Source organism: Rhamphochromis longiceps, linkage group LG15 (assembly GCF_057381845.1).
Source record: "Rhamphochromis longiceps isolate RC_006_pf linkage group LG15, R_longiceps_female_GT1.1, whole genome shotgun sequence".
In the NCBI taxonomy this organism is placed as follows: domain Eukaryota; kingdom Metazoa; phylum Chordata; class Actinopteri; order Cichliformes; family Cichlidae; genus Rhamphochromis; species Rhamphochromis longiceps.
The window spans coordinates 4,379,316-4,396,325 of record NC_140571.1 but is presented as its reverse complement, the minus strand read 5'-3'; the positions used below and the strand labels follow the sequence as shown (position 1 = coordinate 4,396,325).

The 17,010-nt window shown below is 40.2% G+C and overlaps 1 protein-coding gene across 4 annotated transcripts; it reads left to right on the top strand.

The window, feature by feature from the left end:
• Positions 1 to 857: 857 nt before the first annotated feature.
• gpcpd1 (glycerophosphocholine phosphodiesterase 1) lies at positions 858 to 16,981 on the top strand. 4 transcript variants are annotated; one of them, XM_085381848.1, is made up of 21 exons: positions 858 to 992; positions 2,212 to 2,354; positions 2,667 to 2,756; positions 2,909 to 2,999; positions 3,136 to 3,220; positions 4,447 to 4,522; positions 5,250 to 5,291; positions 5,503 to 5,626; positions 5,856 to 6,099; positions 6,238 to 6,400; positions 6,564 to 6,693; positions 6,880 to 6,934; positions 7,022 to 7,114; positions 7,223 to 7,297; positions 8,654 to 8,693; positions 9,004 to 9,062; positions 9,163 to 9,228; positions 9,314 to 9,450; positions 12,200 to 12,335; positions 12,573 to 12,733; positions 15,668 to 16,981. In XM_085381848.1, exons 3-21 carry the CDS (start codon positions 2,708 to 2,710, stop codon positions 15,861 to 15,863), a joined length of 2,022 nt encoding a protein of 673 aa, XP_085237974.1. In that variant the 5' UTR covers positions 858 to 992; positions 2,212 to 2,354; positions 2,667 to 2,707; the 3' UTR covers positions 15,864 to 16,981. The 4 variants fall into 4 exon arrangements, with proteins under 4 accessions (XP_085237974.1, XP_085237975.1, XP_085237973.1 ...); XM_085381849.1 differs by lacking the exon at positions 858 to 992 and adding an exon at positions 1,981 to 2,045; XM_085381847.1 differs by lacking the exon at positions 858 to 992 and adding an exon at positions 1,987 to 2,058.
• Positions 16,982 to 17,010: the final 29 nt, after the last annotated feature.

The window sequence follows — 17,010 nt, the reverse complement described above, 5'->3', positions numbered from 1 at the left end:
CTCTTTTTGATATAGATAGTCGAGCCATACAATCCCAGTTAGCCCCTCTAAAAGGTTCATGTTTATTTAGTGTCTGCTTTTAAACACAAATGGCTGAAGTATATAAACTGTTTTGTTTTTGTTGTACATAAGTGCTTTACATACACCTTTATCTCTGACTGAATGTCAGGATCTCACTTATAAGGACGCTTTTCGTTCTGACAATATGTTTTCTGATCTGATTGAGACTGCAGCGTTTTCTTACTGTTGCATGGTGTGTTACCTTAATTTGAACACGAGAGGGTGCTTCAGGCTAAATTTTGGCATTGATTATTAAGTCTCGTAGTTAATTGTTCGATGACATGACAAATACGTCTCATACATCCTAATTTGGAAACCAGATCTTCCTTCCTTATATTATAAAAACTTTGTTTGGATCTGGGTGCTGAAAATAACAATAGTGAAACATTTTCACAGTTGTACAAACCTACTTCGCATTTATCATTTAACCCTTGACCCGCTGCAGTAGTTACACCCTTTTCCACATACTCTACAGTAAAATAATAAAAAATGTTTTTGGCTCATCTGCATTGGATCGTATTTATAGTTATTTCAGTAATAGGCTATTAGTGTCTGACCATGTAAGACTTCTAATGTTCATCCAGTCTCAGTGAAGACAACCCTGCTTTAAAATGCATCAGTAGTGGATGGGCGTTTCAGAAATAGAATTAACTGCTTTCTACGATTTGTTTTTATAAAAGTTTGCGTTTTAATTATAATGCCCATGCAGTGTTTAAAGTAAGGTTACACTCTCCAGTGCATAAGTCTGAGTGTGTTTTGGAAATCATTGCCAACTTGTGGGACATCTGTTTTCTCAATAGTCAAGAAGGCGGATTCATGACGCAATTGTCCCAAACGTCTCCTCCTATTTAATATCGGAGCACTTCGTCCTCGTCTAAAAAACAACTCATATTTTCAAAGAAAATGCTCAGGTTTATCGATTTCAGCTGATGGTATGTTGATACTTCTCAACACTTTTTTTTCTATGCGTTGTCATTGTTGTACATATTTTAGTTTGCCGGTGCATTGCAGCAAACTTAAGAAAGTCAGTTGATGTGGCATTGTGGACTTCTCAGAAGCTCCTACGCTTAAGATTTTCTTCAGTGTATTTTTATAAGCTTATATTATTTCTGAGTACATTTGATTGTAAACAGTATTTTTAAAAAAAGAAAAAAGAAAAAAAAAGACCTTGTGAGAAAAGCGATTTCATGTAAGACATTTATCAGAAATATATTTTACTGCAGTCGACGTGGGCGGGGGTCGAGGTTTTTCTGCCGGCATACCTCATATAATTGCCGTGTTTCTGAAAAGTACGCGAATGCCGCATAGTTGACGCGCCTCAGATCCGGTGCAGAGCGGTATGAACCGGCTTCCCCAAGTAGTCACCGGAAGCCAAATACAAGAAGAGAAAATGATAACAAAATAAAAGTGAATTTTTAATACAATGTCCAAATGTTGTCGATGCAAATGCTAATATTGAAAACATTGCTGATTAGTTTTGAATGTTATTTTCTCTACATTCTGTGTCCCAATACAATAGTCTTAAAGTTTCTTTTCATTTGTCACTGTTTTACAATACGGTGTCTTAAAAAAATGCATTTTTTTCATTATAATAAATAAAGGTGAAAATGTTAATCCAGCGGTACACCAAACATGTAAAAAAATGAAAACACAATGATCATGGATCATAAATTTCGTTCTGGTTCTTTTAGCTATCTCACAACCTCAACACAGGTAAAGCCATCATATTGGACAATGAGATGGAAAAAGTACACAACAGGTTTTAGTAGCATATATTAATAAAAAACTTGTATCTTAATTTTGTGTAATCTAAAGAAATGGATATGTATATATCCAGGAGAACTTTACCAAAGTTCTTCTGGATATAATTTCGTTGACGTTCGGTCTGTAGTTTTACTTTTAAAAATATATCCCGGAAGTCGTATGTGACTTCTGGTCATTTGACGCACACGCTTCCGGATGTTTGCTAAATCAGCTAAACAATGGTGAAGCTTTCATGTCAGTCAGTTAATTCTTAGTAAATCAACACTTAGTTGTGTCTTTAGGGGTTTTGCAAGGTTTCTGTCAGAACAGGGTTATATTTTCAGTGAGTGTTTTGTTTTCTCTTGAGATAAAGCTTCCTGTCTATCTGGTGCTTGTTTCTCTGAACAGAGATGGGTGTTGTTGGATCGGCTGTTCAGATTGGCTTTCGCTTAGACCGGCAGCTGTCAGTGGGATAGGCGTAGTGTGTTTTCCGCGGGCTCTCCTTACGCGTGGGTGTCAGGAGCCGATACAGAGCTACCAAGACTTAGAAGGTTAGTCGCTTCTGTTTGTATTCTTCTACTTTTCGGATTTTTAACGATGTTTTTGTGACACAATTTCTGTTAACACATAAGCTAGATTAATGTGCATTTTACCTTGAGTTAACGCGCTAACTGTTGCTAATGAGATAAATTACATTACTATTACTTCTTAGATAATGTAATTTTGATAATGTCGCAAGTTTTTAGCAGACCGTGGCCTCACTTTGAACAGTCCTGTGCTCCGCATGTTTTCTAGCTTAAATTGCATGAGTTGTATCTGTAGTTTAGAATTGCACAAACTAATTCATGGTTATTATCTTACAGCTTGTTTGCGCCACCTATTTCTGTTTGTTCCCGTGTAAACAATGGAGACCTGTGAGGTGACTTTGGCAATCAGGGGAGAGGCATCCCCAGGTATATCTGATAAACTTGGTGTGACCTTTAACCTATTTTCTCCACGATACTTGTATCAGAAGGCTGATGACTTTGTTTCAGTTTGTAGCCATGCCCCATTCATTTTTTTCTCATGTTTCATCGGGTTCATGGCTTGTTTGGATTTTCCATAGGTGAGGTATTTGCTGTTGTTGGTAGCTGTGAAGCCTTGGGAAGCTGGAGCCACCAAAAAGCTGTGACTCTTCATCCTGTTGGTGGTGATGAGTAAGTTAGACTTTTTTGTGTATATTGTAAATACTTATATACAGGTTGCTCCCCCCCTTACAGTTTGTGGCCAAGTGTCATTTATAATTACCTTGTCAGAATAAAAAAGTAAGCTGTGTGGGTTTTTTCCCCGTAGATGCATGTGGACTACAACAGTCACTGTGCCTAAAGGTGTTGTTACCCAGTACCGCTATTTCAAAGGCTTCTTTCTAGAGTCCAAGGTGAGCTGCTTTTCATTATTTTATTGTCCCCCATGTGAAAGATTCATTCCCCCGTAGTCATAAAAGAGCCACTGAATAGACTAGACTAGCTATTGTTTGTTTTGAAACAAGTTTTGTGGGTCATTGTGGTGTGCGGGATTCTTTGAGCCTTAGTATTTTTTTCTATTGATGTCATTTTCAAATCCCTGAAGTTCTTCCATATAGCAAAAGTCATTGTAAACCTCAACAGTTTATACCAATTTGTGAGAATAAATATTAGAAAGCATATCAGTTGCCCTGGTTTAAGACGGTATCTACACAAACGCTGTGTGACTGCCTGTACCTCTGTGTTTACATTCTCAGAAACATCTGTCAGTGTTGGTCAGCCACAGACAAACTGCCCAGGTGGCCTCCTCTAATCTAGCAGTGGGCCTTCATTGCACCTCGAAGCCTCGTGTGTGAAAATAGGCATAGAAAACAAACTGAGAGAGCAGAGATCAAAATTCCTTGGAAGGAAAAAACACCCACTGTGCATGCTTTGCTACAGTTTTTGTTGACTTTGTTTAGCCTAAACATAGTGTGTTTTTATGCTTTTTCTAAAGCAGGTGGAGCGCTCTTTGTGTGAGGATGACTTAACCTGATTTCATAATGTGTTTGTACTGTGTTTTCGACAAGATGCTATGTAGATTACAGAGAAATCTCTGCAAGCTCACACTTGATGCCTTACTGGTTTAATTTAAGAACAGCTCCCATTTTATGAAGTATGTTGGGTTTGGTTTTTTTTGTTTCTTTGTTTTTGTTTTGTCGCACTTCAACTCAAGTTATATTATTGTGTTTAAAAAGTCCTAACAGGCAAAAAAAAAAGAAGATTTTAAATAAATGACAAGATGTCTTTAACTAGGTGGTGAATCGACAGCCATTGAGTCTTCTAGGGAGGTTTTCCCTCTAAAAATGTATTGGTATATACATGTTGTTTCTGTTGTGACTATTACTTAGTTAAAAGAAGATAACATAAACAAAGAAATGTTTCCTCCTTTTTTCTTTTTTTTTTTACACGTCACTAACAAATCCACTTTTCAGATTTCAATCCATGGTGGCTGACTGCCCTTTCTGGGGATCGGTGACTATGCTGGCTCTAATTCCTTTCTCACGGTCTGGTCCAAAGACAGCTTTGAGACCAGACTGAAAAGTAGGTTAATGTGTCTGATTTGAAAACCCTAACATTGTACCAAACATTGGAATTGCAGAGTGCAGGTGGTCCCTGTCAAGTGATAGTCAATATGTGGGAGACCCATCATCGCCCCCGCACGATGAGCCCCACAGGTATAGACCAACAGAAAACTGTTCAAGGTTTGGTTGGGTTGGGATTGATTAAGTGTGTCATACTCAACCCCCCTTTAAACCCCCCATTCTCTATTCTAACAGTTACCTGTAAACACCAGTGTAGAGTCTGTTCAGGCTTATCCTACTGAGGGTTTTGTTGTTTTGGATAACACTCACGCCTGAATTGCCATTTCCACCTGGCTGCAGTGTTTCCTCTTTAAACCTTGTCTGCCTGGAGCTTTTTGCCTTTTTGATGCTGTGCGTATGCTTTGGGGAGATATTTGGCGAAAAAGATGTACAATAATCCTGATCCAAGGAGGAGACACTGCAGTGCAGCCGATATTATGATCTGTTACTGTAAAGCTCTCTTTGTTAACAAGCTTGTGTTGTTAAAAAAAAAAACTCATTCAAAATGAGCTTGAAATGCTGCTTACACACCCCACTGATTTCCTTCTTTGACCGCACCTTATCACCTATTCTTATTTTTGTGTGCTATTTTAGTCCTTTAAAAAAGCATTTCCTGCTGCAGTAGGAATTTTTTAGAAGTACTGCGTTCTTTGATTTCTGTTGTTTATTCTAAGTGACAAGTTAAAATAAAATTTAAAATACTATGTTTATTCCAGATCAGTTTGGAAAATTCTCGAATGCTCTGGTTTGATTTGACTTCAACTTTTGTCTCCATGAGATCCCTTTGTCCCATTTTTAATTCTCTTCTCCTTTACTGCAGCAACACACCAGAATATTGATGATGGACAGTTTGGATTTCACAGTAAGTTGGAATTAAAAATGCCAAAAAAAAGCACACAATAACAAAGTGCAATAACTGCACTTTGTTGTGTGTCATAGATTTTTAATTACATTATAGTTCCTTTCTTCAAATATTATAGCCATCACCAGTTCTGTGGTCAGCATTCATGAGACACAGAGTGGGTGTGAAGTCTGATCACATGCTTTCCTGTCTGTGTCTTCTCTTTCTGCAGATGGGATAAACTGTGTTGACTCTGGGTGGCTGACATGTCAGACAGAAATTCGCTTACGTCTGCACCATTCCAAGAAGGCTCCAGTGTCCATCACTAAGAAAAAATTCAAGAAGTCTCGCTTCAGGTATTGATTACACAGAGGCTAAATTTAAAACCAGCTAGAGAAAGTATCAGGGCACAGATCGTTAATGTGCAGTCGTTACCTGATCGATCTTTCACCTGAGTTCAAGAAGTCCTGCATAAGTATCTATAAACGACAGCTGAAATTATAAGCTTTATCATTCGATGCAAAATGTCTTTACAGTATGTGTTTGAATGTGGTTTTATCTGAACTGTTGTACCTGTTTATGCAGGATCAAGTTGACATTAGAGGGCGTTGAGGAAGAGGAAGACGATGAGGAAGATAACGAGCTCAGTCCTTCATCTTGGCACAAGATGACCACCACTCTGGAAATCAGTATGATTAGTGCCAATGGCTATAAGTCACGCCACTCGCAGCCTGAGTGTGGCTATGCTCTGGAGCCTTCCCAGTGGACTGAGTACAGTATTCACACCATGGACCCAGATAACCTTGAGCTCACATTTGAGTTCTTTGAGGTAATCCTCCTGGGATCACTGTCTCTAATAATTCTGTACATCTGGTAGTTGATGGTGAAAGGAAGGGAAAGCAGCACAGCTGGTATTTATTTAGGTAAATTGAATTGTGTTGTAGTAATCTAGTGTTTTTGTTAACAGGAGGATCTGAGTGAGCATGTAGTCCAGGGGGACATCCATCCAGGACATGTGGGCGCTGCCTGCCTCCTCTCTTCTTCATTTTTGGAGAGTGGCAATGATATTGGAGTAGTCACTCTTCCCATAATGGGACGAGATTCCAGGCAGACCATTGGAAAAGTAAGAGGTAAGTTTTCCCTTTTTTTCCCCCCCTCAAATATTTATTTATGACAAAATGAGATACAAAATCTACATAAATTTATGACCAGCTTGAGCTTCCTTTTACATGTTTGCCAGAACTTATGCATACTGTGAATGTACAAAGATGTTAACTTATTAATTCATTTTAGTGGATTACCTGGTAATCCGACCCATCCAGGGACTGCAGTGTGACATGAGCTCTTCATACACCAAGTACTGGAAAAAGAGAGGTACTTTGGATGTGGGTCACAGGGGAGCAGGCAGCACCCATGCAGCCAAGTGAGTGATGATCTTTAACTACTACCCAACTTAAAATTAAACATTTGCTGCTTTGTGTTTGTCTTCAGATAATATTCAGATTGTTTTCAAGATATGGTTCATCACACATTTTGACATGATGATATAACCAGTGACATCCATCATGGAATATTTTATGTGATCTTGTGGATATTTTGTGTTTAACAGGCACCACAGAATCAGAGAAAACACAATAGCCTCATTTAAAAGTGCTGCTAAGCATGTAAGTCACCAAGAAGATTATTGCATGAGTCAGTACTACTGCCCTGCTATTGCATCTACTAAATTAGTTTTCTTTCTGTATTCACAGGGCGTAGCCTTCGTAGAGTTCGATGTTCACCTCTCCAAGGATGCTGTTCCTATTGTATACCATGACCTGACTTGCTGCATATCCACTAAGAAGGTAAACTATGATTGTAATTGGCTCCTCAGAGCTAATGAGAGAAATTCATAGTAGCACTGCATGATCAGTTTCCCATGTCGTGCTAATATTTTGTCTCACACTCAACAGAAAAATGACAAGAACCTGGAACTCATTGAGGTGCCAGTCAAAGACCTGACATATGACCAGCTGCAGCTTTTGAAGGTAATAATGCTGTTCAAGTTAAATCTGTCTGTCATGATTGTGTCAGCTTAGGAATGTCATCAATCAGACAGCTTGACCTATAATTCCTGAGCTATACCTCTGCACAGAAAGGTAAAAGGTTTCCAAACCATACCTTTCCTAACAGTTATAACAGCTGTAGAACAAAAGAAAGTCTGCAAAACTTCTTACAGATGATGGATGGATGGATGCCTTTCCTCTGCTTCTGTTGTCAACACCAGAATAAAATCAAATGCTCAGTGGAGTAGATCATAGTGAAAAGCTCCTTTTTTTTCTGATGTGTATAGATATTCATAGTATCACATTTGAACCAACACTACATTTACCCACCTGTTTGCCTAAAACGGTAATGGGGGAAAGAGCGAGTTTATAAAAAAAAAAAAAAAAAATCCTATTGAGTGCTTTATTGATCATACAAGAAACATCATGGTCCCCTGCACTGATGCAGAGGTCAGATTGTTACCTAACAATCATTTAGCAAGACTGCAGGAAAAAAAAATCTACCAGCTTGAATTTTGGTGGAATTGATTACATTTTACACTCTGATCAGTTTCTTTAAAACTATGAAACTTGGTGAAGGATGTTAATGCAAAAAGTTTTTGGGGCGGGGTTGTTTTTAATTAGTTTATGTATTTTTGGGGCTGAGTTCCTGCCCCAAGTGGAGGAGTTCAAGTATCTCGGGGTCTTGTTCGCGAGTGATGGGAGAAGGGAGCCAGAGATCGACGGACGGATTGGGGCTGCAGCTGCAGTAATGCAGACGCTGCACCGGTCCGTCATGGTGAAGAGGGAGCTGAGTGTAAAAGCGAAGCTCTCAATTTACCGGTCGATCTACGTCCCTACCCTCACCTATGGCCACGAGCTGTGGGTAGTGACCGAAAGAACGAGATCGTGGATACAAGCGGCAGAAATGAGCTTCCTCCGAAGGGTGGCTGGCCTCTCCCTTAGAGATAGAGTGAGAAGTTCGGCCATCCGGGAGGGGCTCAGAGGAGAGCAGCTGCTGCTCCACATCGAAAGGAGCCAGCTGAGGTGGTTCGGGCATCTGACAAGGATGCCCCCTGGGCGCCTCCTGGGTGAGGTGTTCCAGGCATGTCTCACTGGGAAGAGGCCCCGGGGCAGACCCAGGACACGCTGGAGAGATTATATCTCTCGGCTGGCCTGGGAACGCCTTGGTGTTCCCCCGGATAAGCTGGAGGAGGTGGCTGGGGAGAGGGAGGTCTGGGCCTCTTTGCTTAGGCTGCTGCCCCCGCGACCCGGCCTCGGATAAAGCGGATGAAGATGGATGGATGGATGTATTTTTGGTTTGTTTATTTGTTTTTGTTTTTTTGTTTTTTTTTACAGCTGGCTCATGTCACTGCAATGAAAGTAAACGATCACAAAGGTGTGCATTTATTTATTTATTTATTCATTCATTCATTCATTTATTCTTTCAATACTCACATGATCATGCTAAGACCTTGGTTCAAAGAGTAAAATGGCTTGGTTATGAAATTATATTGTCATGTTTATAGAGGTTTTGTTGCATGAGGTGTTTAAGATAAGTTATTTTATTTAAGCAATGATTTGTTGTTTTGTACACTGTAGATGACACTGTTTATCCAAGCTTGTTTTGTACACATCATCTTGTAAAGATTTGTTGAATGTTGGGGATAACTCGTACAATGTAGAGTAATCTGTTTTCGTTTGCTCAGATTTGCTGGATGATGAAGATGAAATTGATGAGCATCAGCCATTCCCCTCGCTCTCACAGGTAAATGACATAATTTGATTGAACCATCTTCATCTCTTCCTCTTAGTCTGATTTTTATGTCCCAGTGTAATAAAGGATTTTGCTCTGTACCTCTCTACAGATCTTCCAAGCTGTTCCTGAAAACGTCGGCTTCAATATCGAGCTCAAGTGGATCTGCCAGATGAAGGTTAATATTCAGAAGTAAAGTCAAAAGTTCAAGACTGTCATTGTCAAAGTAACCTGACGTTGTTGGTGATGCTTTGTATTGACAGGACGGGTCATGGGACGGAAACTTATCATCTTACTTCAACATGAACACCTTTTTGGACATTGTCCTGACAGATGTTCTGCAGAAAGGTGGAAAAAGACGCATCGTGTTCTCCTGTTTTGACCCGGACATCTGCACCATGTGAGTGCAAAAGGATTAAAAGGGGCACATGCTAACACTCATGAGATAAACTCTCTGGTATTCACAAATGGTAAACACTTATATGTGGATGGATAAAGTGTATATTCCAAAAAAAAAATATATATATATATATAGATAGAGATATATAGATAGATAGAGAGATATATATAGATAGATATCCTTTTCTTATTACGGAGTACACATTATTAATTATTATATATATATATATATATATATATATATATATAGATATATATATAGATATATATATATATATAGATATATATATAAACTACCGACCAATAACCTGCCTCAGTACTACATGGAAGCTCCTGTCAGGCATCATATCGGCTAAGATGAACAGGCACATGGGTCAATACATGAGCGGGACACAGAAAGGAATTGGCAAGAATACCAGAGGTGCAAAACACCAGCTACTGGTAGACAGAACAATCAGCCGAGACTGCAAGACCAGACTGACCAACCTGTGCACTGCCTGGATTGATTACAAGAAGGCCTATGACTCAATGCCCCACAGCTGGATACTGGAATGCCTAGAATTGTACAAGATCAATGGGACCCTAAGAGCCTTCATCAGGAACTCAATGGGGATGTGGCGTACAACACTAGAGGCCAACTCCAAGCCCATAGCACAAGTTACCATCAAGTGCGGGATCTACCAAGGAGATGCTCTGTCCCCACTGCTGTTCTGCATAGGCCTGAACCCCCTCAGTGAGATCATTAACAAGACTGGCTACGGATACCGACTACGGAACGGAGCAGTTGTCAGCCACCTCCTGTACATGGATGACATCAAGCTGTATGCCAAGAGTGAACGAGACATCGATTCACTGATCCACACTACCAGGCTATACAGCAATGACATTGGAATGTCGTTCGGACTGGAGAAGTGTAGTCGGATGGTAACAAAGAGAGGGAAGGTAGTCAGAACTGAGGGGATTGAACTACCAGAAGGCAACATTGCAGACATAGAGGACAGTTATAAGTACCTGGGGATCCCGCAGGCAAATGGGAACCATGAAGAGGCCGCTAGAAAGGCTGCAACCACCAAGTACCTGCAGAGGGTCAGGCAAGTCCTGAGGAGTCAGCTGAATGGTAAGAACAAGATCCGGGCCATCAACACGTACGCCCTGCCCGTGATCAGGTACCCTGCTGGGGTAATAGGCTGGCCAAAGGAGGAGATAGAAGCCACTGACATAAAGACAAGAAAGCTCCTTACCATGCATGGAGGGTTTCACCCCAAGTCCAGCACCCTGAGGCTGTACGCTAAGCGGAAGGAAGGGGGCCGGGGACTGGTGAGTGTCAGCACCACAGTCCAGGATGAGACAAGGAACATCCAAGAATACATTGGGAAGATGGCCCCAACTGACCGAGTGCTCAGTGAATACCTCAGGCAGCAGAAACCCAAGAAAGAGGAGGGAGACGAGGAACCATCATGGAAGGACAGGCCCCTGCACGGTATGTACCACCGGCAGATAGAGGAGGTGGCTGATATCCAGAAATCCTACCAGTGGCTGGACAAAGCTGGACTGAAAGACAGCACAGAGGCACTAATCATGGCAGCACAAGAACAAGCTCTGAGTACAAGATCCATAGAGGCTGGGGTCTATCACACCAGGCAAGACCCCAGGTGCAGGCTGTGTAAAGATGCCCCAGAGACAATCCAGCACATAACAGCAGGGTGCAAGATGCTAGCAGGCAAGGCATACATGGAACGCCATAACCAAGTGGCCGGCATAGTGTACAGGAACATCTGTGCCGAGTATAACCTAGAAGTCCCGAGGTCAAAATGGGAGATGCCCCCAAGGGTGGTGGAGAATGACCGAGCTAAGATCCTGTGGGACTTCCAGATACAGACGGACAAAATGGTGGTGGCTAACCAACCGGACATAGTGGTGGTAGACAAACAGAAGAAGACGGCCGTAGTGATCGATGTAGCGGTTCCGAATGACAGCAATATCAGGAAGAAGGAACACGAGAAGCTGGAGAAATACCAAGGGCTCAGAGAAGAGCTCGAGAGGATGTGGAGGGTGAAGGTAACGGTGGTCCCCGTGGTAATCGGAGCACTAGGTGCGGTGACTCCCAAGCTAGGCGAGTGGCTCCAGCAGATCCCGGGAATAACATCGGAGATCTCTGTCCAGAAGAGCGCAGTCCTGGGAACAGCTAAGATACTGCGCAGGACCCTCAAGCTCCCAGGCCTCTGGTAGAGGACCCGAGCTTGAAGGATAAACCGCCCGCAGGGGCGCGCTGGGTGTTTTTTAGATATATAGATATATATAGATATATATATAGATATATAGAGAGATATATATATATATATAGATATATAGAGAGATATATATATATATATATATATAGAGAGATATATATATATATATATATATATATCTCTATATAGATATAGATATATCTATATCTCTATATATATATATATCGATATTAAAAAAAGATTTTTTTATTTTTTTTTTTATTTACTTATTTTTTGAAATTCCTCAGACTGTGTTTTTACAAGAGTTGCTTTAAATAAGTTGTTGCTGAAAAATCTCTTTGTTAGGGCACCTTTAGGTAGTTCAGTCTCATAGTAAAGCATGGCTCTGGATGTTTAGCTGCTTGATTCTCCTATTCTCTTACTAGATTGAACTCATGAACAGATGTTGCCCTTCCAGCATTTAGTTATTAATAGGTGCTTTCCAGCAGTTTGTGATATCTGTTTTTGCTTGTCCTTCAGGGTGCGTCATAAGCAGAACAAGTACCCCATCCTCTTCCTCACTCAGGGAATTTCAGAGAAGTATCCTGAGATGATGGACATCCGGTGCCAGTCCACTAAAATTGCCATGAGCTTCGCCCAGAGTGAAAATATTCTGGTGAGATACAACCGTGTGCTTTACTACAATGATTAGTCTTCAGGTTTTTCAGTGTAATGTTCTTTTTATAAGTGCTACTGAATATGTTGTGTATAGTCAGTCATCTTGAATGTTTCAGTCCGAAGGGCTGAGAGTACTTTAGTGATTCATCCTCACCACTTTATGTAAGAAGGTATTTATTTATTTTTTAGGATGGACCGTATTTAATCTAATCTATATATGACTGTCGTTTTCCAGGGAATCAGCGCCCACACAGAAGAGCTGTTAAAGTACCTTAGCTACATTGGGGATGCCCAGTCTAAAGGCTTAGTGGTATTCAGCTGGGGGGATGACAACAATGATCACGAAACCAGAAGGAAGCTGAGAGAGCAGGGAATCGACGGGCTCATCTATGACAGGTAGGCTGAGTTAACCTTGCTTATCTGTGGCTGCCATGTTAATTTATTGTTGCATAGACTATTTCAAGGTTCAAGGTAAGGAGCAATATTGTTGTGTGAATTTCCAGGCCTGTGGGCTCCTCACTTTGTTGTCATTATGTTCTCTTGGAGCTTGTGATTATGTTACTTGTCAGACTTATAGGATTCACATCGTTAGGCTTGCTTTACATGTCAGCCGAGTCACAGTATTTCCTCGGTCCAATTGTCCTCTAATAGGAGACCAGTGAATTCCTTTCCGAGCATTTTGCTTTGTGTTTTATTAAGTTTCAGGAACATTATGTTACTGTTGTGTTGTTTCGGGGCTGACTCATTTGGCAGTGCTCTGCACATAAATGATTAACAGATATGTTATATATCTGTATGTTCACACAGATATACACACGTGACTTGTATTGCAGAGTCTGAGTTTGCATTTAGAGCTGTTTTGGTACATGCTGTGTATGTTATCTACACCTGCCACCTACTAATATCATTAACATTGTCACAGTCTAGGCAGTATAGCTTCAAGATGGCAGTGGCAGTACAATTTACATCTAGTACAATGTTTAATTGATACTAGTTGAAAGTGGAAGCTCCTTTTAATCATCACCTGCAAAGGAACAAAATCATTATTTTATCCACTCTACAAATATGCTATCTGTGCTTTGGCACAGAGAATTGTAACTCACTAAATGAGCTACTAACTTCTACAGTAAAGAAACCAACACTGATAATATAGTAAAGTATACACAAAGTATCTGAAACACCTGCTTGTTAAATATCACTTTGTACTCCACACTCTATTGTGTTTCTGCTCTGGCTGAGACTGTAGGGTATTTCAGAGGCCTTTCAGGTTTATCAGGGATTATTGCATTCCAAGGTCCTTTTCTTATTACGGAGTACAATACTGAGCTGCTTTCCGGCTTCTTTTTCAGGTTTACAGAGTTATATAATTCAGTGCCGGGACACATTTTAATTATTTGGTACTGGCGTAGCTTTTGACACAAAAGCTTTGAGTATTCATTGACTAATTTGTGAGTGTAAAATGAATGCACACAATGTGCCAGTGCTGTTACATAAAGCTTGGCTGGAGCTGTAGGCAGGGTGACAGGGTTTTCTCTGGTCTTTCGCAAAGCTGCGTGGTCAGCAGAGCCTGTTTGTTATCAGTTTCAGTTCCGTGTCTGACTGTACAATGACAGTGACTCTACATTCCCGTTAGCACTTTCCCCCAGATTTCTGCAGACCCCTGCAGAAAAGACAACAGCCGCGCACACTCTAGTTTGTGTTTAACACCTGTTTTAACCCATCACAAACCAGTTGACCTCTCCAGGTAGTTGTTGTTATAACTGTGCTTCTTTCTTACAGAATTTCTGAAAGCTTGGTTCCATATTTAGATTCAAGTTCTCCAGATTCCCGTAATGTCTCTCTGGTTTCTGGCTGTGTTTTTGTTTATTTTCCCTCTGAACACTCCTTGGCTTGTTTTTGCCCCTTTAAAAATAAAGCTTGAATGAATCTCACTCATTAAAAGCTGAAAGAACAAAAGGATGTTCTCGACAATGATGCAAGACGGTTGACTTATCATCTTTTCCTTCCATATTCCACTTAATGTTCAGGTAGCAGTGGTTAATGCTTTGCATTTTTCTAAAATGTAATTGTAATAATCAAAGTTGTTTTGATTGGTCAACTGCCATGTTCATCATTTCCTAGTTTCGTTAGCTGAAAGCGGCTTCACTTCCTTTTTAATAATGCCTGTATTGTTTGGGTATGCTTTGAAAGGCCTCCTTATTACATGCTTAATTTTAAACTGTACACGGTGATGTTGAACTTTGAAACAAAGAAGGCAGCAAGAGCAAATGGTTTGTTTGGTGCATGAGACGGCACCTCTGGAGGCGTTGGCTTGTGTATGAACTACTTTAACACCTAGTTTTAATCTTATTCGCGTAGTACTAAAATATGAATGTTGCTTAACACTAAGCCACCTATTAAAGCATGCATACTCACTGTGTAGTTTTAAATAGCTCACAAAGGTACTTTGTCGGGTATAATAGCATTATTCTTCACAAATATGTTCTTTTGTTTGTTTGTTTGTTTGTTTTGCTTTTGCACTTATGGGGCTTGTGGATGGTCTGCCTTTACTACAACTCTCTATGTACAAAAGGGCTGATTGCACTGAACTCTCTGTCTTTATTTTGTGAACCTATTTAACAGCATCTTTCATGAAAGGATGTTAGACTTGCATCGCTCAATATGTGATGTTTTCATTATTATTGGAGTCTCATATCTGACTTCCTTTGAGTGCACATATTTACACAGACATGTCGATAATGATTGTGTCCTACAAAAGGGATCATAGATGCTTTTGTTCGTACTTGACCTAATCTGCTTTGGTTCAGAAAGTGAGCCATCCAGTTTTTAATGCGTGTATTGCCCATTCACAACAACATCTACTTCATATTGGAAGGAATACCTTATAAGCCACTGGTATGTAACATAACCAGCAGGTTCAAAAACAAAAACTGAGGTCTTCAAAGATTAATGGGATCTAAAATGTTTGCAGAAAAAGGCAGCTTCTCACTCACAGAATGGTCACCAGTGCAATCATTTCCCTGACCCAAATGAATGCAACAAATCCTGCTGATTGTATTAATGTGGGTGCATGGAAATAATGAATGTGAATTTCTGTAAAATTATGACTCTTCTTGATGGTTTAGAGAAGAACAGAAGTATTTTCTGTTGCTTGGTGGAGATTATGTGAGGAATAGATAAACTAAAGGTTTGTTAGTACTTTTGTCTGTGGATTGTTCTGTGCCATTGATTGTGTTGGTGCCATCGTACCAGCATGCTCGTGTACTCGATACTGTCACTGATCTAACTGCTAGCATGTCTTTTCTTTTTCTTTTTTCCCCCCACAACTAGTATTGGTGAGGACTCAATAGAACAGCCAAACATCTTCCAGATAGAGGAACAACACTCCCTGCAGGAGGTTATTACAGAGACCCTAAAGAGCTCATCTTGTTCCTGCTACTCGATTCCCTGCTCCTTGGCACCATGCATTGCCTCAAAGGACCGTGGTGGAAACCTCGAGTCAGACTCTGGTCTCAGCTCCTCATAAACATCCCTAAAGATCTACCTTTCTCTGTACTGTTGCTACACAGACAAACTCAAGAGGACCATGGTAGAAATGGGTGACTCTAGAAAGTTTATATCACTAAAACCACTCAGACCACCTTCACTCCACTCCAGTCATTAGCAGGTTTTTGCAGGCTGTCGTTTAGCTTCAGTGAAGTTTTATTATTTACTTTCTGTTGAACACGTGTATGTTTAGCCAAAAAGTGAAAGCAGCCACAAATGCTTTTCGTTTTTCTCTGTCAGACGCCGGCCTGTTTGTATAAGAGCAGTCTGCACAGAGGTTTTCATCATGCTGGAAACGAGGTTAAGCTGACAAATTGTTCATGAGTGGATATTTATGAAGCCAATGTTACATCTGTTCTATCGAATGCAAAATGCATGTGGTGTGGTTCAGGGGTATGTTTTTATGTGCGTGTACCCATGATTTATTGATCCTAAATATCAATAAGTAATTTTGAATTTTTTTTCACACAAATTAGTCAGTTGCTGGGTTTATTTTGCATACCACCGGTTCACTGCGCACAAAAATGTTCCAATTTGATGATGTTTAGAGGTTACCATACCACTCTGATCCTCTTTATGATGCCTTCAAACTCCTGATTATTGACTTGGTAATAAGTAGCCATTATTTTAACTTGGATACAGCACACTGGATGTACTGTTTTGTTTTTTTTATTACTTTTTTCTCCTTTGTACTTGATTTGAGGTTAAATGGGAAACTGTATTTATTTGCAGGGCACATTTATACCACAGCCTTAAAGGGGGAAAATGCTTATGTTTGCCTTTTTATTTGAACATTACCAATACCTCAATCACTGATTAGAATAGACTTGAGTTGAGATGCATACACTTCCATACTGTGTATATATTATTGGAATTCACAACACCAATGATGGTTTTTGGGTGGCGGGCTCATTTCTGGTGGACATTACCCTTTTTAGAAGTGTGTAAATCTGTGTTATCGCACAATTTTTAACCACAAAGACTGATGATTGCTGCATGTATCGTCTGTCTATCTGAACAACTGAAAGAATGAAAAGTGTCTAAGATGTAATATAACTACCAGTTCAATATAAATAAATAAAAAAAACAGATGAATACGATGGTTTCTTTGACTTTTGTTTTTCCAA

What these genes read in the sequence shown, in the direction of transcription:
- gpcpd1 (XM_085381848.1), top strand. Translation starts at nt 2,708, where the DNA reads ATGGAGACCTGTGAGGTGACTTTGGCAATCAGGGGAGAGGCATCCCCA. An exon ending in TCACATTTGAGTTCTTTGAG is followed by an intron (nt 6,100 to 6,237) that starts GTAATCCTCCTG and finishes TTTTGTTAACAG; the next exon opens with GAGGATCTGAGTGAGCATGT. An exon ending in TTAAAAGTGCTGCTAAGCAT is followed by an intron (nt 6,935 to 7,021) that starts GTAAGTCACCAA and finishes CTGTATTCACAG; the next exon opens with GGCGTAGCCTTCGTAGAGTT.